This window comes from Meles meles, chromosome 18 (assembly GCF_922984935.1).
Source record: "Meles meles chromosome 18, mMelMel3.1 paternal haplotype, whole genome shotgun sequence".
In the NCBI taxonomy this organism is placed as follows: Eukaryota; Metazoa; Chordata; class Mammalia; order Carnivora; family Mustelidae; genus Meles; species Meles meles.
In genome coordinates, this window is record NC_060083.1 from 44,736,089 (window position 1) to 44,758,182 (window position 22,094).

The 22,094-nt window shown below is 52.3% G+C and overlaps 2 protein-coding genes across 7 annotated transcripts; both read left to right on the forward strand.

Moving 5' to 3' along the window:
* Positions 1-712: 712 nt before the first annotated feature.
* On the forward strand, positions 713-6,270 carry PSME3 (proteasome activator subunit 3). The gene is made up of 11 exons (XM_045984971.1): positions 713-987; positions 1,686-1,718; positions 1,840-1,902; positions 2,112-2,216; positions 3,322-3,370; positions 4,145-4,257; positions 4,494-4,562; positions 4,708-4,775; positions 4,875-4,929; positions 5,054-5,140; positions 6,029-6,270. Exons 1-11 carry the CDS (start codon positions 946-948, stop codon positions 6,107-6,109), a joined length of 765 nt encoding a protein of 254 aa, XP_045840927.1. The 5' UTR covers positions 713-945; the 3' UTR covers positions 6,110-6,270.
* Positions 6,271-7,952: 1,682 nt separating this feature from the next.
* On the forward strand, positions 7,953-21,893 carry LOC123929389 (retina-specific copper amine oxidase). 6 transcript variants are annotated; one of them, XM_045984967.1, is made up of 5 exons: positions 7,953-9,670; positions 15,431-16,532; positions 19,713-19,998; positions 20,727-20,856; positions 21,093-21,893. In XM_045984967.1, the coding sequence occupies exons 1-5, from the start codon at positions 9,185-9,187 to the stop codon at positions 21,366-21,368; spliced, it is 2,280 nt and encodes a 759-aa protein (XP_045840923.1). In that variant the 5' UTR covers positions 7,953-9,184; the 3' UTR covers positions 21,369-21,893. The 6 variants fall into 6 exon arrangements, 5 of the variants coding, with proteins under 5 accessions (XP_045840923.1, XP_045840924.1, XP_045840925.1 ...); XR_006815922.1 differs by lacking the exons at positions 15,431-16,532; positions 19,713-19,998; positions 20,727-20,856; positions 21,093-21,893 and adding exons at positions 12,661-12,946; positions 13,066-13,294; positions 13,623-13,638 and having other exon boundaries at positions 7,953-10,772; XM_045984968.1 differs by lacking the exons at positions 15,431-16,532; positions 19,713-19,998; positions 20,727-20,856; positions 21,093-21,893 and adding exons at positions 12,661-12,946; positions 13,165-13,294; positions 13,623-14,241 and having other exon boundaries at positions 7,953-10,772.
* The last annotated feature ends 201 nt before the right edge of the window (positions 21,894-22,094 follow it).

Here is a 22,094-nt window from a genome sequence, read left to right on the forward strand (position 1 = left end):
CCAGTACAGGGTCCTGCCCCTATTTTATGCGCGAAATAACCAATGTTAAGAGACCGAATGAATGGATGAATGAAGAGCTATGGTCTCTGCCTCTTATTAGGAAAATAGAATATGGCATTGTCCTTTAAGTCAGGAGATCTGGGTTCTGGTCCAGGTTTACTGGACATACTATGCAGCCTTGGACAAGCAGTGCCCCACTCTGGGTGTCAATTTGCCCATCAGGCAGCTAATCTCTGAGGTCTCGAAGTGTATGAGTGTAAGTGGCGGAGAAAGGTGGGGAAGCCTGGTACAACAGGACTTGACTTCTGTTTGGCTCCAGCCTAACACTAGGGCTTCGGCCGACGGGAGGAGGCAGCAAAAATCACCGACTAGAACACCGGAGTCCCGCGCGGGGACCGCGGGCTTCCTCGGGCCGACGTCACTGGGGCGCGACGGCGTGGTCCTCCCGTCTCCGAGGCGGCAGCGGTTCAGAAGGTTCCCCCCGGCGAGGGCGAGCGCCAAGCGAATAGAAGGTCAAACAATACTCGAGTCTCTCCAATGCCCAGTTTTCAGCAAACCACCTTCTGCCAACCTCCTTCCCACTTCACCCTTACCCGGCACAGGAAGCCAGGGGATACAAGCCCGGCCCCGACAGCCCAGTGCTGGACCCTAGCGCGGCTGCGCGGGGCACGTGCGCTTCTCCGGAGTCCCGGCGATTGGCTGTGATGTAACTTCCGGCGTGAGCGGCGAAAGCCGGGAGGGCGAGCAAGAGAGCGAGCAGGCAGCAGGCAGCAGGCGGGCGGGCGGACGGCACGGAGGGAGGGAGCGAGCGAGCGAGCAGTGAGTGAGCCAGCGAGGGCGGCCGCGTCCCTAGAACAGCCGAGATTCTTCCCGTCCCTCTGATCCCCTCCCCGGAGCCCACAGCGCCTCCGGTCTCCTGTGGAGCGGACACGGCCCGGCCCGGCCATGGCCTCGTTGCTGAAGGTGGATCAGGAAGTGAAGCTCAAGGTAGCCGCACCGGTCCGGCCCTCCTAACCCCTCGTTTCGATCCCCAAGCAGTCTGACCGGCTTCCCACTCCCCATAGCGTCTTTGTCTCCCTGGGGACACCAGCTCTGAGCTTCCGCTCGGCTCAGCCCAACCCCCCACTCCCGGAGATGGCATCGGGGGAGAGAATAATACAGGGTGGCCTTCTGAACCGCGTCTGGTGGTGGAGAGCCCTGGTGAGACCTCCGCGGACACGTGGTGGACTCAGCACTTTAGGCCAGTGACAGCTGGAAGTCCCCCAGCTCAGCAACGTCCCCGCCTCCGGATGCTACTGCTACTCTCTCTGCCCCTACCCTTGGTGTCAGACCTGCTTGGTATCAAAGGCTAGGTCTGGATGGGGGCTTGGCACGTTTGTGAGCTCATATCTCCCCTGTCTACCTGCCTTTTGTTTGCTCTCAAATTCAGACAGCTTCAGACTCAGGGAGGGAGGGTGAGAGGGAAGACAGGTGGGTGCTACTCTCAAGCCCCGCTTCCCTCTCCTGAGATGGAGAAATGGATCCTCAAAAAAATAAAGTATTTACAGTCTGGGGGCCTCTCAGCTTCTCATTACAATTATAAGGTGAGGGGAATACAGCTGGATTTGGGTTTTCCCATCCTGCCGGTACCCCTGTTGCCCGGTACTGACTTGCTGTTACTGAATTGCTCTCTCTGTTAATTTTAGGTTGATTCTTTCAGGGAGCGGATCACAAGTGAGGTGAGTGCAATAAATAGAAAAATAAGCGTTGGTTGATAGTTCGGAATTTCCCAGAGAAGAAATCTGGAGAGAGAGACCTTCCCACAGTTATTAATTGAGGTGTATTTTCCTTCCTCTTTAGGCAGAAGACTTGGTGGCAAATTTTTTCCCAAAGAAGTTGTTAGAACTTGATAGTTTTTTGAAGGTGAGAGAGACCCTTTTCTTTTCTTCAAATTCCACCCCCCCCCTTTTTTTTTGGCTCTGGTCTTTCTGTCAAATGGGAGAAATCATGTGTTGATTCTATTTTGTTTTGTACAGTAAAACACTCTGATTTTTTTGCCCTTCAAATGAAATACTTCTTTGTTCATTTTGAAAAGACTAATGTTGTTTTGGGGGTGGGTGTCTCTCTTTCAGGAACCAATCCTAAACATCCATGACCTAACTCAGATCCACTCAGACATGAATCTCCCAGTCCCTGACCCCATTCTTCTCACCAATAGCCACGATGGACTGGACGGTGTGAGTGTCCTGCATTTTTCTTTATATTCGGAAGCAGTAGTTCTCTATTCTCTGTTCTCTACTTCCTAGTCAATTTGAACATGTACAGGAAACAGTGAGATTAGGATGTAGGAATGACGGCTCTTACAGACATGCTGACTCCAGTATACCACTTTTAGACCCTGATTTTCATTTATAGCATGAAGTGTATAACCTGATGCTACTCTGTCCTAGAGTGAGTTCCAAATAGGACTGATAGCTGCAGTTTCCCTCAGGTTGTCTGGTCTGTCCCTGTGGCTCTAAGCAAGATTTTTCTCATCTGTGTCAGTGTCTTATTTTTCTTTTAAAGATTTTATTTATTTATTTGACAGAGATACGGTGAGAGAAGGAGTACAAGCGGGGGGAGTGGGAGAGGGAAAAGCAGGCTTCCTGCCAAGCAGAGAGCCCAATGCGGGGCTCGATCCCAGGACCATAGGATCATGACCTGAGCCGAAGGCAGAGGCTTAACGACAGCCCCCCATGCGCCCCTGTGTCAGTGTCTTGAGTATTGTTACGGGATGAGCAGTTTTTGTTGTGTATTGGACTGTAGTCCTTGTCTTTGCTACATATCTTCAGCACCTAGTGCTTGTCAGTTACATGACCACATTTTATAACAACAGTGATAACACTGTATTGTTGTCTGAGTTACTGTCTCATTGATAGAGCTTGCAATTCTGGAAAGCAGAAGCTGTCCTAATCAACTTTGTATCCCCAGCACCTAGTTCTATATCTGGTACATAACAGGTGCTAAGCACATGTTTGTTGATTGAATATTGTGCTTCTTTGTGGAACCAGAAGATGTGTACATATTCCCTTAATGATCCTCACCCTGCATTGATTGGTTCATTTTTCCTGTTGTTTATAGTATCCACCCCTCCCCCCAAGTGCTTATTATGTCAGTTGAAAAGTTGATCTTCCCAACTAGAGTGTAGGTTGCTTTGTGGCAAGAATCTTTCCTTAAAGCCCTGTATGTGCTTAGAAAATTGTGTATAAATTAAAACAACCTATGGGGCAAAGTTACCCGAAGGGGAACTTGTGTTGGGAATATGGGTGTCAAGAGCAGGCTAATTCCTGTCTCTATCCGTAGCCCACTTACAAGAAGCGAAGGTTGGATGAGTGTGAAGAGGCCTTCCAAGGTAAGAGCCAGCCCTACCCCACCTACTCCCTGGTTTGCAGCCCTGAGCAGGGGGATTGATCTGGCAGTCTCTGATCAGGAAATAAGATCAGACTTGATTTTCCAGAGTTCGCATTCCCACGTTCTCCAAACGTGGTCATTATTTAGCACCCAAAACCCAATGTCCCAGTAAACAGGGAGGGCTTGGCTTAGTGAGGACTACAAGGGACAGAGGTTGGAGGTGGCTGCCCATTTCAGGTTTTTCACAGAAGTCCAAGTTCCACATTACTTTCTCTTCAGTAATCGTTGGTGCATTAAATCTTTATTTTTTTTATTTTTTTTTTTTTAAGATTTTATTTATTTATTTGACAGACAGAGATCAGAAGTAGACAGAGAGGCAGGCAGAGAGAGAGAGGGAAGCAGACTCGCTGCTGAGCAGAGAGCCCGATGTGGGACTCGATCCCAGGACCCTGAGATCATGACCTGAGCCGAAGGCAGCGGCTTAACCCACTGAGCCACCCAGGCGCCCCGGTGCATTAAATCTTTAGAGTGTATTTTCATTTCCTCGTTTTTCAGACTTTTGGCATACTTTAGACACTCATTTGTTAATCCATACATTTTCTTTTTTTTTAATTCTCTTGGTGGGGTCATGGTTTGTAGGTAGGATTGTGGCAGATAAAAGACAGAGGTCCTAGCATCTCATGGCTCTGGGGAAGGAGAGAGAAAGGCGGGGGGTGGGGGTGTTAATGTCCTGCCCTCTACCCCAGTCGTTTGACCTTCTTCATGTCCCTGCCAGGAACCAAGGTGTTCGTGATGCCCAATGGGATGCTAAAAAGCAACCAGCAGCTAGTGGACATTATTGAGAAAGTGAAACCTGAGATCCGGCTGCTGATTGAGAAATGCAACACGGTGAGGCAGGGGCTAGTGACCTATGGGCTGACCCCAAAAAGCCTGGCTTGAACTATGAAAAATGTTGGATGTGGGGCAGGAAGCGTGGAGATGATAGAGGAGGTAGCACCTGAAGTATCTTGGCTCCCTTGCTCCCGGCATCTGGTCCTAGCTAGCAGCATGGGCTGTGTACTTCATGGCTTTGGCAGAAAAAGCAAGGGTCCTCATATGTACATATTGGTCCTCTCACCCTTCAGGTCAAAATGTGGGTACAGCTCTTGATTCCCAGGATAGAAGATGGGAACAACTTCGGGGTATCCATTCAGGTAACGTGCTTGCATACAAACTGGAGAGGAAAGTTCAGAAGGTTACTCTCCTTTTCAACCTGCTTTGTTTGTTTTCCCCTGGTCTGCTCTTTGGATGACATGGAAATGACGTGACCTCAACACCTGGGTTTGTTTTTTTTTTTAGGAGGAGACAGTTGCAGAACTAAGAACTGTTGAGAGTGAAGCTGCATCTTATCTGGACCAGATATCTAGGTAGGGCTTCTCGGGCTTGGCCCAGGAATTGGGGGCTGGTGACGCGGCAAGCACCGTCCAGGGTCTCCTGCAGCTTCTTCCTCTTCTCTCTCCTTTTAGATATTATATTACAAGAGCCAAATTGGTTTCTAAAATAGCTAAATATCCCCATGTGGTAAGTAAGGGTTTGGGGTCTGAGGGTGGACGTGGAAGGGAAAGGGAGGAGTGGCCATTTCCCAGCAAGAGCTGCCTGTGGACGGGGCTGGCCTCGAGAACTAGCTTTTCCTCCCTCCTTTCAGGAGGACTATCGTCGCACAGTGACAGAGATTGATGAGAAAGAATATATCAGCCTTCGGCTCATCATATCAGAGCTAAGGAATCAGTATGTAAGTAGCCTTGGTCCCTGCCCACAGTCACCCTGGCTGTTCGGCCCGGCTCTCATTTTCTTGCCGCTCACTGGGGTTTGAGATGGAGGATGGAGTGGGATAAAATGAAGAGGATAAATTCTCATCAGCTGAGTGTGGAGAATTAAGAGCTCATTGAGAGTATGTGGCTGGGGATCTCCCTTTCTGGATGGATGGCAGGGAGTGCTGTGCAGTGTAGGTGCGAAGGTGTGGGCAGTGGAGTCAGACAAGCTTGGGTTCAGAGCCAGTTCTGCCTGTAATCTGGCCTTGAGCAAGTTGTTGAACCTTAAACTTCAGTTTTTTCGTCTGTAAGATGGAACATCGTATCTATGGCATGAAGATGGGCTTTTTGTTTTGTTTTTTACAAAGATGGTTTTTAAAAATGAGTGAAATAGGGGTGCCTGGGTAGTGCAGTTCGTTAAGCATCCAACTCGTGATTTCGGCTCAAGGCACGATCATGCATAGTGGGACTGAGCCGTGCATCGGGCTCTACAGTCACCCCGGAGTCTGCTTGAGGTTCTCTCCCTCTGCCCTTCCCCTCACTTGTGTGCATGCGTGCGCTCTCTCTTAAATAAATAAATCTTAAAAAAAAAAAAAAAAAGTAAAATAACACGTTGAAAGACCCAGTACCAATTGTTGGTTATAACAGGTGCTCAGTAAATGTTAGTTGTTATTAGACGCCTAGGGCCTGGGAAGCTCCCAGGAATCCCTGGTGTGTGGGGATAGAGAGCAGAGGCAGCCACCCTGAGCTGGGGTTCCAGTGAGTGAGATTGGGATTCTGCATATGATTGCCTGGGGCTTTGTGGGGGTATCTGGTTTCTTCGGGAGGTTGGGGTGGAACAAATTTGATTCCCTGGCCTCTTCTCCCAGGTCACTCTACATGACATGATCCTGAAAAATATCGAGAAGATCAAACGGCCCCGGAGCAGCAATGCAGAGACACTGTACTGAGGCCAGGGCCAGGGCCAGGGGACTCTGTGAGTCTGGCTCAAGACCGACATTGCCTTGGTTTGTTACATGACTATCGTGATGGGGAAACTGGCTGGAAATAGTAATCACACCTCTCTCTGTTTTTAGTTAGAGTCTAATGAAACTCTCATGTAGTTCTGTGACGTGTTTACCTCTTTTTTCAGGCCTCAGGAACTCTTCTATTTCCTTCCCTAATGCCCCACACCGACATGTCCAAATTTCTGGAGAAGTCCAGCTTTGTGTGTGCAGGACGTTGGCACAAGAATACTTGTGTTTTCTCTCCCTGCCCTCGCCCTCCTGTGTCTTGAGCTTTGTGGTTTTTTTTTTTTTTTTTCCCTTCTGTTGACTAGTTGATTAGAAGCTGAGGGAACCGGAAGAAAGTGCTAGGTGTTGGGGGGGTGCTGTCCAGCTCCTCTCTGATGTAAGGTTAGTGTCTCTTGCTCCTGTGTGGGACATTGGATTCTCCCCCCAGTTTCCCTGATGATAACTTAGGGTCTCCCATCTGCATACATCCCACCTTGAACCTGATCATGACAAGAAACACCTTAGGCCTTCTGCCAAGTCCCTAGCTCCTTGAGATGTTTTTATAAGTAGGATTTTCACATACATGTATGTCTGTGATAGACACATACCGACAGACATGCACGCACATGCCTTCCTACTCCATCATCTGATTTCCCCATCCCATCGTCTGTTGTTTGCCTTTGTCCCGTCACCCCCATCCCATGAATTCTGTCACACACGCATCATTCAGAAGCTGATAGTCGTCTTAGTCCTCACCTACCGGGGCCCATCGTTCTGCTATTATATATGTAGCCTCTCGGTGCCCAGAGGCTGATGAATTGGAGGAGAGATGAGAATCAGAGGATTTGGGGGAAGGCCCCTTCCTCTGTGACTCGGGTCTTTGGGGGCGTTATTGCAAAGGCTGGTCCTCTGACTCCTGGGTGCCTCTTCTAGGCCAGTCGTCAATCGGGGTGGGTTGTCTGCAGCTGTGAAGGCCGGATGCTGCTGCTTCTGTTGGGCTTTCCTATGGGACAGATCGTTCTCTTATTTATAGTATCGTGCTTCCAAGGAAAGCAGCACCTGCATATATGTGTATGCATACCTGCGTGTATGCATTGTGTGTGTGTGAAAATCTGCTGGGCAAGTCAAAACCACAGAAGAGTTGCCTCCTGTTCCTCAAATCTTCCCGAGCTCTCACTTGTTACAGCTTTTCTCCTAACCCTCATCAAAGCCCCACTTCCATTCTGCCGCTACTGGAGGGTCCGTATCTGCGGTCAGCCTGCCAGTGACTCTCTCTGTGTGTGTTTCTGACTTTAATTCTTCCCCTGTCTTCCTCTTGCCTTCAACCCCAATCACATTTCCACCCAGCTGCATCATTTTTACTCCCGGTATGCTATAGAGAAGGAGTCAGGATGCTGTCTTCCCATGAATAGTACTCAGTAACAAACCAATTGCATTTTAGTTGGGCAGTGCCCCTACCTACCCTCCAGATCCCTTCCAGCTAAAACCCTCCCCTGCTCCCCACCATGTGTTTCTCAGTTTCCCTTTTCGTTTGTTGGATTATTCTGCTGCCCCTTCTCACTCTATCACCCTTGGATCGTAATGTAAAATTCTTTTACCATGTCAAGAAATTATTAAAAATGCAGGTACTTTGACCTCTTTCTAAAGCTGCGGACCCTGGTGCGATGGCTCTGGTGGCTAGGGACATGCCCACACTCAGGTGCGTGCCTGTGGGGCCCCCCACCTCCACGTACACCTACAGCCACCCTATTGGGTGTTTTTATACCAGTTGAGCCGCCTCTTTTCCCTCAAATAATGGAAAGGCTGAGGCTTCTGCCTACCAAGAGGCAGGGGTGGGTCCTTCATTTGTGGTCAGTCTGAATTATGTAAAAGTTAGCTCTTCCCAAACCTAAGCTGCTTCTAACTTGCCCAGATGGCAGTGCCTTGCTCCCTCTGCCCGTTGATACCCAGGAACTGCCAGTAGAGGCTGCTCTAGTTCCGTGGCTGGGGGATCACCTGGTTTGAGGCACAGCCTACCGGCTCATTTTCTTGACCTTCGACGAATTCTCCCCACTGAATAGTGTCTTAAATTTCTTGAGGAGATGCCAGGGATTCCTGCTTTGGGTTTTCCAATGACTTGGGAGGGCCGTCTAGGATTCTAGCTCTCTGAAATAAAGCTTCCTCAACTTCAACCTTGCAGAGTAGCCTTTTGATACCTAGTGATCCCCTCACTGATTCTCTGGCAAAAAGAGATTTAAGGTCTGAAACGGTGGAGGAACGTCTGCTGTATTCTGTTTCAGAGCTCGGTAGCAGTAGCTAACAATTTTTGAATGCCTCCCCTGTATTGGGCTCTGTTAAGTGCTTTATGTGCATGACCATGTTTAATTTTCATGACTCTGGGGTAAGTTACTCCTCCCTTACGGGCGAGGACACTGAAATTCGTGAGAAGTAACTCCTCTGAGGTCCCACAGCGTAGTGATCTGACCGCTGAGCCCAGGTGCTCACCTTTCCTTTCCCTCTGACTAGCTAGAAGAGAACTGATACTTTTGCCAACCAAGGGCTTGGCCTCTGGCAGCTGGCCAAGCACTTACTGCTGAGCTGGGCCATGGGTTGTGGGAATATTGGCAGGTGGTGCCTGCGAGGAGGCAGGGAAATGGATAGTTCTGGCGTCTGCCTGCAGCACACGGCACTTAACTGGGCGTCTGAGGTTTGCATTCTCTCTCAGACCTGTTCTGAGGGCAAGGTAGAGTTTAGAGTTAATCCACATGGCCCTCTAGTCTGGTCTGAGTGACAACAGTCAGGACTCCTGTCGGGCAGCCGCCAGGAGCCCAGGGGCAGGGGAGAGCCTATGCACGTGGAAGGAGTGCCTGGAGCCAAACCACAGAACAGAAAATTGGAACAGAATTATATAAATTAAGGTCAGAAATTTCCTGTCCAGCCCACAGGGTGGAGTTTTCTCCATCCCTATCCATCCTACTGAATATAAGCCCTGATTTGATGTTAGTAACTGGAAGGAGCCGCTGGTAGGACTCTCCTTAGCTCTCCGCATTCACCATGAATGTCAAGGTAGTCCTCGTATTCCTGGCACTGTCCCTCATCACCATCTTTGCCCTGGCCTATGTCTTGCTGACCAGCCAAGGTGGCTCCAGCCAGCCTCCCCGCTGCCCCTCCGTGTCCCCCAGTGCCCAGCCCCGGACACACCCCGGCCAGAGCCAGCTGTTTGCAGACCTGAGCCGAGAGGAGCTGACAGCAGTGACGAGCTTCCTGACCCAGCAGCTAGGGCCCGGCCTGGTGGATGCAGCCCAGGCCCGCCCCTCGGACAACTGCGTCTTCTCGGTGGAGCTGCACCTGCCCCCCAAGGCCGCCGCCCTGGCCCACCTGGACAGGGGGAGCCCCCCACCTGCCCGGGAGGCACTGGCCATCGTCTTCTTTGGCGGACAGCCCCAGCCCAACGTGAGTGAGCTGGTGGTGGGGCCGCTGCCACGGCCCTCCTACCTGCGGGATGTGACGGTGGAGCGGCACGGGGGCCCCCTCCCCTACCACCGCCGCCCCATGTTGGGAGCTGAGTTTGCCCAGATGTGGAAGCATCTGAAGGAGGTGGAGCTACCCAAGGCCCCAGGCTTTCTGGCTTCTGTCTTAAACTACAATGGCTCCACTTTGGCACCTCTACATGCCACCCCCAGTGGCTTGCGCTCAGGGGACCGTGCTACCTGGATAGCCCTCTACCATAACATCTCAGGTGTTGGGATTTTCCTTCACCCAGTGGGGCTGGAGCTGCTGCTGGACCACAGGGCCCTGGACCCTGCCCGCTGGGCTGTCCAGCGGGTCTTCTACCTCGGGCGCTACTATGCAGACTTGGGCCGGTTGGAATGGGAATTTAAGGCTGGCCGCCTGGAAGTGGTTAGGGTTCCTCTCCCCCTGCCAAATGGGGCTTCATCCTTGAAGTCCCGGACCTCCCCAGGTCCTCTTCCCCCTCTTCAGTTCTCACCCCAGGGCTCCCAGTACAGCGTGCAGGGGAACCTGGTGGCATCCTCCCTCTGGACATTTACCTTTGGTCATGGGGTGTTCAGTGGCATGAGGATTTTTGATATTCGGTTCAAGGGCGAGCGAGTGGCCTACGAAGTCAGTGTCCAGGAGTGTGTATCCATCTATGGTGCTGATTCACCCAAGACAATGATGACCAGATACTTGGACAGCAGCTATGGACTTGGCCGTCACAGCCGGGGCTTGGTTCGGGGCGTCGACTGCCCCTATCAGTCTACGATGGTGGACATCCACATATTAGTGGGCACAGGGGCAGTCCAGCTGCTCCCAGGGGCTGTGTGTGTGTTTGAGGAGGCACAAGGACTACCCCTTCGGAGGCACCACAATCACCTCGAGAGTCATTTCTATGGTGGTTTGGCTGGCTCGGCCCTTGTAGTCAGGTCTGTGTCATCTGTAGGCAACTATGACTACATTTGGGACTTTGTACTGCACCCAAATGGGGCGCTGGAAGGGCGGGTTCATGCCACAGGCTATATCAACACGGCTTTCCTGAGTGGGGGTGAGGAGAGCCTCCTCTTCGGAAACCGTGTCGGGGATCGAGTGCTGGGGGCAGTGCACACGCATGCCTTCCACTTCAAGCTGGACCTGGATGTGGCAGGTGAGTGGTCGGGTGAGGACTGAGCCTCGGGGTGGAGCAGAGGGAAGGGAGACCCCCAGATGGAGCCAGAAGCAGCAGAGGGGGGCAGGCCGGCCCGACAACATACTGTGGTAACAGAGCAGGGGCTGATTGGAGCATATTCAGCAGCAGTCAGCCTGAAATCCTGGGCGTGCTGGGTATCTGGCCGAAGGCAGAAGGTGGCCCTACCCGGCCCTGGTCACCCAGCCCCTCCGCCTCGCCGTGGTGGTTGTGAAACTTGGCTTAAATGCAATGGCCAGGACTGGCGACCTTCATCTTGAGTGCCTCTGCGGGTAGTGAATTTGCCCCAGCAGTTGGGGCTGGATTTGGGGCTCTGAATTTTCTTCCTGATTCTGGGGGACAATGGAGGTGGGGAAAGCAGGGCCCTGAGCAGAGGTAGGAAGCAGCCTAAGGTTTTCAGCATAAAGGTGGTCCTGGGGCATGGGGGTGGGGGATGCTAGTGAAGGTTGCTTCACAGGATTTCATAAAACAGGACATAGGATGGTGGCCCCACTGTCCTCCTGGGGAGGGTCATCCCACCCCTGCCAGCACATGTCCTCACCACCGGCCCTCCGGTGACACAGCAGGCCTGCAATAGGCTTGCTGCAAGTGTAGAAAGGGATTTCTCAAGTGGGGCTCAAAGCAGAGAGAGGACTTCCTGCTCCTGACGGATTTTCGTCAAGGATATAATGAATTTAATCAAATCACGGACTATTAGACCCAGAACGAAAAACAGAAATCTACCAGACCCTCGCCAAGCTGAGGAGGGCGGGGGGAGAAGGGGCAAGAAGTGGCTGCCTGGGTATAATGCTCAAACCACGCATCTTTCTTGTCAAACGGTTTCTTACCCTCTAGACCAGAAAGATGCGGTTTGGGGTTGGGGGGAGAACTAAGAAAATAGAATGACTGAATGAACCTATTACCTAGATTACTCTTTGACATATTTGGAATAGGACTTGGATTTGAAGTTTCTCTTCAGCACTTTTTGGCATTAAAGAGCCTTGTCTCAGGCAGTGAAGTTGAGTCACAGGTCCTGGATCCCTGGAGTGTGGAGCCGGAGGGACAGGCCGCAGAGGTGCTGGCCTCAGTAGGGCGTGCTCTGTAGGGTGCTGGGTGCCTTCACCATCGGTCCTGTTGAAAGGCACTGACACCTCAAGCCTGCAGAGCATCCCCAAGTGCCAAGTGGGGAAGATGGGTGTATGCTACAAGTGCAATCGAGTTCTAGGGAACTTTCAGACAATATAAGATCTAAATCTACTCCCGGACAAAACCAAAAACAACAAAATATCAAAGTAGTCCCCTCCTTGTGGAGATGGAAAGCAAAGTTTCAGAGCTGGGACGAAGATGCAGGGCGCTCTGGAGGGAGATTGGGTTTTTCCAGCCACCTTCTCCAAGACAAATCTCTCTTTCATGGTTCCAAGAATGTAACTAGCCACCTGCGTGTGCTTTTCCACTTGCAGAGCTCAGCCACAGAACAGCTTTTATTATGCCCGCTGTAGAGATCGAGAAAGAGAAGTAAAGAATCGGCCCAATGTCTACCGGGTAGACTGGTGCTAACAGAGCTCTGCGGTGATGGATATTCTCCATCTGCATTGTCTGATATGTTAGCCACTAGTCCCACGTGGCCAGTGTGACTGAGGAACTTGAATTCTTAAATGGAACTAGCTACTTGTGACTGGTCATAGCCGTATTGAACGGGGCGAGGTTCAAAGAGGATGGGCTAGCGCTCGAAGCCAGGCCTTCTGGCTCCCAGCATGGTGCTCTCTGATGAGCTCCGCCACCCTTTGTCAGGCCAGCGCAGTGGGCATCGTGGGGAGGACAAGGGACTCTCTCATCTGGTGTGGAACTCCTCTCCCCCCTCCCCCGGCAGGGCTGGAAAACTGGGTGGTAGCCGAAGATGTGGTGTTTAAACCTGTGGCAGCCCCTTGGAGTCCAGAGCATCACCTGCAGCGGCCACAGCTCACCCGGCAGGTCCTCGGAAGGGAGGACCTCACAGCTTTTCCCTTGGGAGAGCCCCTTCCCCGCTACCTTTATCTGGCTGGCAACCAGACTAATGCCTGGGGTCACCAGCGCGGGTACCGGATCCAGATCCACAGCCCCCTCGGCCTACACATGCCCCTGGAGAGCGACATGGAGAGGGCCCTCAGCTGGGGGAGGTGAGGAGGGCTCCGGGCAAGGGTGGTAGGGAAGGACTGGTCCTCTTCCCCCATCCCAGCTCTTGAAGACCCCAACTCACTGCCCTTGGTTTACCATTCACTGTTGTGCCTCCCCTCAGCTCCAAGTAGATATGGGATGGGAAATGCTCTCCCACTTCGAGGCCGAGAATGGCCCCTGACATTTCCTGACACCACCTTCCTTCAACATTCCTGGTCAGATACCAGCTCGTGGTGACCCGGAGGAAGGAGGAGGAGTCACAGAGCAGCAGCATCTATTACCAGAATGACATCTGGACCCCTACTATGGCCTTTGCTGATTTCATCAACAATGAGACCCTCTTAGGAGAGGTTGGTAGCCCTAGAGGCAGAGGAGAAGGGCAACTGAAGCCCGACGTCTTGGCTGCCCAGCCCCTGACCGTAGTTGGAGGGAATGGTAGGTTTCCAGTTCTCTGATTCAGGGGCCAGTGCAGGTCATCCCTCTTGAGGTGAGACTAGCCCGGGGACAGTGAACACCACACGGAGCTTCTCACAAGGTCACCCCGCCTGCTGTGTGGACCTGGGGCTGGGTGGAGGCGGAAGTGAGGCCAAGGCTAGAGGTTGGGGATTGTGGCTGAGGAGGGGTGGGTCTCTGGGTCTCGCCTCCACGAAGTCTCTCAGCCTCTCCCTCTTCCCGCAGGACCTGGTGGCTTGGGTTACAGCCAGCTTCCTGCATATCCCCCATGCTGAAGATGTCCCCAATACAGTGACTCTAGGAAACAGAGTTGGCTTCTTGCTCCGACCCTATAACTTCTTTGATGAAGATCCCTCCATCTTCTCCCCTGGCAGCGTCTACTTTGAGAAGGGCCAGGATGCTGGGCTCTGCAGTGTCAACCCTGTGGCCTGCATCCCCAACCTGGCGGCCTGTGTCCCGGACCTGCCCCCTTTCTTTTACCAGGGCTTGTAGCCCCAAGGGTGTGGTGGGACATGGAGGGGAGTTGCTGAGACATTTGTACCTTTCTCTGTTCCCACTTCCTGCTCCCTTAACTCCTACCCTCTTAACATTCGTTAGGAAAGAGTCTCCCACACTGAACCCCTATATATCCCTTCCGTTAATTCTTATTTCCAGTTCATCTTGTTTAAATGATGGATGTATACAAATGATATGATTACTAAAAAATTCAAGCGAAACACCACAAATTCTACCACTCAGAAATAGCTAGTGTTCACATCTGGTGAACATCATACCAGACATGTCTTTATGCATGTGCAGGAATGGAAGAATAGATAGAATTTTGTAAAAATAGATGGTGTGTGTGATTTATAATAAAAGGTACTACAAGATATTTTTTATTGCTTGCGTTTCTTCTGTTTGACTTTGGAAGTATCTAGAATCCCCCGGAGAATATTAAGGACTCTGGCCAAGGAAATTAGCAAGGGAAGAAGAGAGGGCAAGAGGGATAGACCAGGCCAAGGAATGCTGCTTGGGAAGCTGCAGGGCTGGGGGTGGGGGTTTCCTTGGAAGCAGAACAATAGTTCCAAGTTACAGGAAAGGGAACATCTGGCCCTGGAAGGTGGGGGTTGGAGGAAGAAGCCGGGCTGAGGGGGACAAGGGGCTGCTCTGCGCAGACCCTGCTCCTTACCCGTGCTGCTTTTCCAGGCTCAACTGGTCAGTTGCATTATTTTTAAACCCCGCTCTCCCCAGTTCCAACCCTGACCCAGAGAGCGGAGTCTGATTTGCAGCCTGGAATACAAAGCCATGTAAGGTCTGTGGAAATCACTGCCGTCCCGCTTCAGGCCCGCCCCGCAAGCCTGGCCTGCCCCGCCCCCTCCCCAGCCTTCCCGTGTCCTTCCCACCCTCCCCACCCTCAGTATCCTGAGCGGCTGAACACTGGGAACCTCAGCCAGAGTCCAAGAGACCCCCCACCCCCCGCCTCCCCTCCGTATAGGATAAGAGAGATCTCACTCTGCTGACCTGAGAACACACGTCTCTACTCTGGTTCTCGGACAATGAACCAGAAGACCACTCTGGTGCTCCTCGCTCTAGCCGTCATCACCATTTTTGCCTTGGTGTGTGTCCTACTAGCCGGCAGGGGAGGAGATGGGACTGAACCCGGCCAAGCTCCTCACTGTCCCTCCGTGTCCCCCAGTGCCCAGCCCCGGACACACCCCGGCCAGAGCCAGCTGTTTGCAGACCTGAGCCGAGAGGAGCTGACAGCGGTGACGAGCTTCCTGACCCAGCAGCTAGGGCCCGGCCTGGTGGACGCAGCCCAGGCCCGCCCCTCGGACAACTGCGTCTTCTCGGTGGAGCTGCACCTGCCCCCCAAGGCCGCCGCCCTGGCCCACCTGGACAGGGGGAGCCCCCCACCTGCCCGGGAGGCACTGGCCATCGTCTTCTTTGGCGGACAGCCCCAGCCCAACGTGAGTGAGCTGGTGGTGGGGCCGCTGCCACGGCCCTCCTACCTGCGGGATGTGACGGTGGAGCGGCACGGGGGCCCCCTCCCCTACCACCGCCGCCCCGTGTTGCTCCGAGAGTACCTGGACATAGACCGGCTGATCTTCGACAGAGAGCTGCCCCGGGCTGCCGGCCTCCTGCACCACTGCTGCTTCTACCAGCGCCAAGGACAGAACCTGGTGACGATGACCACGGCTCCCCGAGGTCTGCAGTCGGGGGACCGGGCCACCTGGTTTGGCCTCTACTACAACATCTCGGGGGCCGGGATTTTCCTGCACCCCGTGGGGTTGGAGTTGCTGGTCGACCACAAGGCTCTGGACCCTGCCCGCTGGACCATCCTGAAGGTGTTCTTTCAAGGCCGCTACTATGAGAGTTTGGCCCAGCTGGAGGACCAGTTTGAGGCCGGCCTGGTGAACGTGGTGCTGGTCCCAGACAACGGCACAGGTGCGTCCTGGTCCCTCAAGTCCCAGGGGCCCCCCGGTCCGCCGCCTCCTCTGCAGTTCTATCCCCAGGGCCCCCGCTTCGGTGTCCAGGGGAGTCGAGTGACCTCCTCATTGTGGACTTTCTCCTTTGGCCTTGGAGCTTTCAGTGGCCCCAGGATCTTTGACATCCGCTTCCGGGGAGAACGACTAGCTTATGAGATCAGCCTCCAGGAGGCCTTGGCTGTCTATGGTGGAAATTCCCCTGCAGCAATGCTGACCCGCTATATGGATGGCGGCTTTGGAATGGGCAAGTACTCCACTCCCCTGACCCGGGGGGTGGACTGCCCCTACGGGGCCACCTACGTGGACTGGCACTTCCTTCTGGAATCACACACCCCCAAGACAATGCGCGATGCCATTTGCGTGTTTGAACAGAACCAGGGCCTCCCCCTGAGGCGACATCACTCAGATTTCTACTCCCACTATTTTGGGGGCCTTGCAGAGACAGTGCTGGTGGTCAGATCTGTGTCGACCATGCTCAACTATGACTACGTGTGGGATATGGTCTTCCACCCCAACGGGGCCATCGAGGTCCGACTCCACGCCACCGGCTACATCAGCTCAGCCTTCCTCTTTGGTGCCGCCCGAAGGTACGGGAACCGGGTTGGGGAGCACACGCTGGGCACCGTCCACACCCACAGCGCCCACTTCAAGGTGGATCTGGATGTGGGAGGTAAGACATCCCTGGGGAAGCAAGGATTCCAGCAGAGGGGACTGAGGTCTCCATGTCTTGCTTTAAGAATTGTCACTGAAGGGCGCCTGGGAGGTTCAGTGGGTTAAGCCTCTGCCTTGGGCTCAGGTCATGATCTCGGGGTCCTGGGATTGACCCCCACATCGGGCTTTCTGCTCAGCAGGGAGCCTGCTTCCCATCTCTCTCTCTGCCTGCCTCTCTGCCTACTTGTGATCTCTCTCTCTCTATCACATAAAGAAATAAAATCTTTTTAAAAAAATTGTCACTGAAAGATTAAAAGATTACAAGTGAAAGTCAGGTTCCTCAGAGATTTTCACCCTTAGCAGATGAGTTATTCTCCCATACTTAAGAAAAAAATTCCTCCATATTTTTAAATATAGCATCTGCAATATTTAATAAATTATAACATTTGTTATATCGTATACTATCTGTAAGTATCATATACTGATGTAAATATTTTGAATTTTCATTATCAAAATTGGATCATATCATACCTATATTTTGCCACTTCTGTTTTTTCCGCATAACAATGCATCATCATGCATGCAAGCAACAAATAGTTACTGAGTGCATTTTTTTTTTTTTAAGAAAGGGAGCAGGGGGCGGGGCAGAGGAAGAGAGAGAATCTTCAGCAGGTTCTACACCAGGCACAGAGCCCAAAGCAGGGTTCCATCTCACGACCCTGAGATCATGACCTGAGCTGAAATCAAGAGTCGGACACCTAACCGACTGGCCACTCTGACATCCCATGAATGGGTATTTGTGCCAGTCACATCCCTAATGCAATTTAACAAAAGAAACAACAACCCTGCTCTCGAGAGGTTTACATTCTAAGGGAGGAGTGGGGAACATGTGGAGTGCCTTGAAAAATGTGTATGATAGAAACATTGTTATGCTTAACTGCTCTGTGCCTCAGTTTACCCAAGTGTAAAAATGGTGTAAGAGTGCATTCTTAGTAAGACGACTTGAGGATTAATGATGAGTACCTTAAAACACCATCTCTTAAAAAAATATATTTATTTATTTATTTCCTTAATCTCTACACCCAGCATGGGACTCGAACTCACAGCCCCTAGATTGAGAGCCTCATGCTTTTCTGACTGAGCCAGCCAGGGACCCCTGGCTTCTCTGAAATAATTTTAGACTGAAGAAAAGTTGCAAACATTGTCCAGTTCCCATATACCCTTCACCCAGCTCCCCCTAATGTTAACATCTTATACAATTGCAGTATGGTGATCAAAACCAGGAGATTAATATTATTACAGTACCGTTACCTAAATTACAGACCTCATTAGAGTTTCATTAGTTCTTCCATTAACTTTCTTTTTCTGTTAAGGATCTAATCCAGGATCTCACACTGCATTTAGGTGACTTTTCTCCTTAGTTTCCTCTAATCTAAGACAGCTCCTTGGGCTTTTCTTATCTTCGGTGACCTTGCCATTAGGGAAGATTTTGGTCACTATGTTCTACAGTGGCTCTCAAATTGGGTTTCTCTGTTATTTTCTCATGATAAGATTGAGATTGTACTTTTTTTTTTTTTTGCAAGAAAACCAGAGAGATGACATTATGCCCTTTTCAGTGCATCATATCCAGGGGTATGTGAGGTTGATATGTCTTATTACCAGTGATGCTGACCTCAAGCACTTGGTTAAGATGACGTTTTCTGACTTCCTCCATTTTACAAGTTAGTACTTTTCCCAGGCATCTGGGTAGTTCAGTCAGTTCAGCATCTGCCTTCAGCTGGGATCATGATCCCAGGGTCCTGGGGTCAAGCCCCATGTTGGGATCTCTGCTCAGCAGGGGGCCTGCTTCCCTCCCCCCCCACCCCGCCTGCCTCTCTGCCTACTTGTGATCTCTCTCTCTCTCTCTTTGTCAAATAAATAAATAAAGTATTAAAAAAAAAAAAAAGAAATCAAGCCCAGGGCACCCAGAGTGCTCAGTAGCACTGGGCCGTCATTGCTCTTAGGCTCACTCCTTGGACTTAGCTAGAAAATCACATTATGTATTCTATCTGACACACACATCTATCTCCACACCTAAGCAAGGATGGCTCTTCAAGCTCTTTGAACTATGCCTGACATGTAGTGAGAGGTATTAGCCATTGTTGCTGTCATTGTGGTCCACATGAGCCCATTGTGTGGATGTCCCAGAAACAACTGTTGGCCTTTAATTGTCACCTGGGGTGTGGAATGGAGGCAGTGAATCCCCAAAAGGAAAGCGAGAGTCTACTTCAACTTTGGCCTATGTTCTTTACTGCACTTTGGTCTCAAGTCAAAGTTGACTCCCAACAGGGTACCTAGTTAGATTCTAATGAAAATCATTCAAAATTCCCAGAGCTCTGGGAACAGACTCTGCCTTTGGCCCTGCTCTTAATTCCTTTCCAAGCCCCAAACGATAGGAAGCACCATCAAACTCCAGCAGCATTGGGCCTGGCTCTGATTTGCCTTCCCTCTGGCTTGTCTGTCTGCTGTCTGCGTGTATGCGCCCACTCTGTGTGGCTCTCCTCTGTGTGCTGCTGTGTGGGCAATACAGAGCCAGAGTGAGACCGGGGTCCCCAGCATCACCACGATGCTAACCTCATGCCCTCGGTGACAAGCCTGAGCATGTTACTTAAATTCCCTAAGCCTCAGTTGTCCCATCTCTACAATGGGCACAAGGGTAGTTCCTCCTTCATAGGGTTGCAGTATGAGTAAAGCACCAATGCCCTGCAGTGCAGAGCTCCTTGAGGGGTAATGAACGTGAGCTACCACTGTTATTATGGTCATGATAAGGCAGTTCCGGTGATGCTATGGGGCTTCATTCATGAGCCACAGACCCCTTCCTTGGATCAGAAGGAATCAGACTCTGCAATGGCCTGCTAGGCTGCTCCAACCTCAGGGCAACCATCCTCCTTGGCCAGCCCTCAAAGGGACGAGGTCAGCAGAGGCCCAGTCACAAGGTGTCCGGGATTATTCCCAGAAATGACATCAGGCAGAAACACCATCACCAAATCTCTGGATTGGGGTATCTTGGGGAAAAGGAGGGAAGCAGGGTCACACTCCATCCTGGATTTCTCCTTGGCCCCACTCTGAGGCAGTGAGTGGCGGGGAGGGGACACAGTCCAGATGCAACAAGGCAGCTACATGACTGGCCCTCCCCCCCATCACTACCCCTTCCCTGCAGGACTGGAGAACTGGGTCTGGGCCGAGGACATGACCTATGTCCCCACAGCGGTCCCCTGGAGCCCCGAGCACCAGGTGCAGAGGCTGCAGGTGACCCGGAAGCTGCTGGAGACCGAGGAGCAGGCCTCCTTCCCCCTGGGAGGTGCCCCGCCCCGCTACGTGTACCTGGCCAGCAACCACAGCAACAAGTGGGGTCACCCGCGGGGCTACCGCGTCCAGGTGCTCAGCTTTGCGGGGGAGCCGCTGCCGCAGAACAGCTCCTTGGAGAGAGCCTTCAGCTGGGGGAGGTGAGTGGTGGGGTGTCACGGCTGGAGGAGGTGGACTGTAAGACGGGCCCATGTGGCTGAGAAGCTACGTTGTCCCAACCTCCCGCAGGTGTGTGTGCACATACACAGTCACAAACGCACACGCACAAACACACGCTCCTGTGGCCACAATCTTAGTGCCGCTCAAAATGAAGCCAGCCCACTGCACAGAAGGAGAGACGGAGAGCTCCGTGCTGAGTCAAACATGCTGAGATGCGGAAGGTGGAGTCCAGGCTGTGGGCACACGGGGCTGCACTGTGCCATTCTTTCAACTTTTCTGCATGTTTAAGATGTTCACAATGAAAGTTGGAGGAAAACACCAAGAGGAAGAGAGGAACGTGGATTGGAGGGAGTATACTGTCCTAACACCCAGGCAGTGGACATCCTGGGATGGACTGAGGATGGAAATCAGATCTCATCTGCACGCCCGCATCCAGGGTGCGGGCTCAGACCCAGATGGACGCGTGAGGATGCCATTCCCACCTGAGGTCTGAACGGTGGGCCCGTGGATGTAGGAGATACGGGATATGGAACAAACTCAAGAACTCTGCGGGACAGAGAGACAGAAAGAGAACAAGTACACAGAGAATGATAATGAGGCTTGACACCGTGAGACCGCTGTGCTCATTTCCCCTTTGTGTTCCCTCTTTGGTGGGGCTTCGGGCAGTAGGACAGGTTGTTGACCTCATGCTCTAATCCAATCTCCCTAGGTACCAGCTGGCTGTGACCCAGCGGAAGGAAGAAGAGCGCAGCAGCACCAGCATCTACAATTTGAATGACCCTTGGTCTCCCACCGTGGACTTCGCTGACTTCATCAACAACGAGACCATCGCAGGGCAGGTGAGCTGAGAGGGAGGAGGGGAAGGCAAGAGGGGGAGGTAAGGGGAGCAAGGATGAGCCGCCTCGTTCACTCCTAAGCCGGATTCCTTGGGGGTCTTTAGAACCTGTTAGGAAAGAAAGCTTCACCTTTTTTCCTGGGCTAGTGAGCTAAATCCTCACATCCACGGCTGCTATAGGAGGCAGGCCTGCCCCTCACGAAGCCAGGCCTCAGGATCCTCTTTCTTCTCCTCTGCCAGGACCTGGTGGCCTGGGTGACAGTTGGTTTCCTGCACATCCCACACGCGGAAGACGTTCCCAACACGGTGACTGTGGGGAACGGTGTGGGCTTCTTCCTCCGACCCTACAACTTCTTTGACCAGGACCCCTCCTTCGAGTCTGCGGACTCTGTCTATTTCCGGGAGGACCAGGATGCCGGGGCCTGCGAGGTCAACCCCCTGGCTTGCCTTCCCCAGGCTGCTACCTGTGCCCCAGACCTCCCCGCCTTCTCCCACGGGGGCTTTTCTCACAACTAAGGGGTCCCCGGGATGGGGAGTGTGCCAGGGGCCCCAGGGCCAGGCTGTGGGGAGAGGAGCAGTGGGCGCTGGGCCAGGCGGCCTGATGCCCTCTTTTCCTTCCTTCCACCTGGAAGCTCCCCGCCTCCCCTTCCCCCTCAGGCCCCCTCTCTATGGCCCTCCATGACACCCCCTCCCTGCTGGGAGCATCCTGAGCCTGTGATGCCTGGCACTGGGGGAGGGGCGGAGACCCCAGACCTGCTGGGTTCCTGTCCCAGAGAGAAGAATGGCCAGCTGATGCCCGGACGGATGGCCAAGCTTTCCCAGAAGACTCCTGTTTCTTCTAACAGTTTTTTAATCTTACTTTTTTTTTTTAAACAAGATATGACTCACATGCCATTAAATCGCATATACATTAAACATGTACAAGTTAGGGGTTTTTAGTATATTTACAAACTTGTGCAACCATCACCCTATCCTTTTCCAGAGTGTTCTCAACACCTGAGAAAGAAACCCTGGACCTGGGTGCCTGGGTGGCTCAGTGGGTTAAGCCTCTGCCTTCGGCCCAGGTCATGATCTCAGGGTCCTGGGATCAAGTCCCGCATTGGGCTCTCTGCTTGGCAGGGAGCCTGCTTCCTCCTCTCTCTCTCTGTGCCTACTTGTGATCTCTCTCTGTCAAATAAATAAATAAAAATCTTTAAAAAAAAAAAAAAGAAAGAAAGAAAAGAAACCCCGGACATGTTAGCA

What these genes read in the sequence shown, in the direction of transcription:
- PSME3 (XM_045984971.1), top strand. Translation starts at nt 946, where the DNA reads ATGGCCTCGTTGCTGAAGGTGGATCAGGAAGTGAAGCTCAAG. An exon ending in ATCAGGAAGTGAAGCTCAAG is followed by an intron (nt 988 to 1,685) that starts GTAGCCGCACCG and finishes TGTTAATTTTAG; the next exon opens with GTTGATTCTTTCAGGGAGCG. An exon ending in GCCACGATGGACTGGACGGT is followed by an intron (nt 2,217 to 3,321) that starts GTGAGTGTCCTG and finishes CTCTATCCGTAG; the next exon opens with CCCACTTACAAGAAGCGAAG.
- LOC123929389 (XM_045984966.1), top strand. Translation starts at nt 14,933, where the DNA reads ATGAACCAGAAGACCACTCTGGTGCTCCTCGCTCTAGCCGTCATCACC. An exon ending in GGTGGATCTGGATGTGGGAG is followed by an intron (nt 16,533 to 19,712) that starts GTAAGACATCCC and finishes CCTTCCCTGCAG; the next exon opens with GACTGGAGAACTGGGTCTGG. An exon ending in ACGAGACCATCGCAGGGCAG is followed by an intron (nt 20,857 to 21,092) that starts GTGAGCTGAGAG and finishes CTCCTCTGCCAG; the next exon opens with GACCTGGTGGCCTGGGTGAC.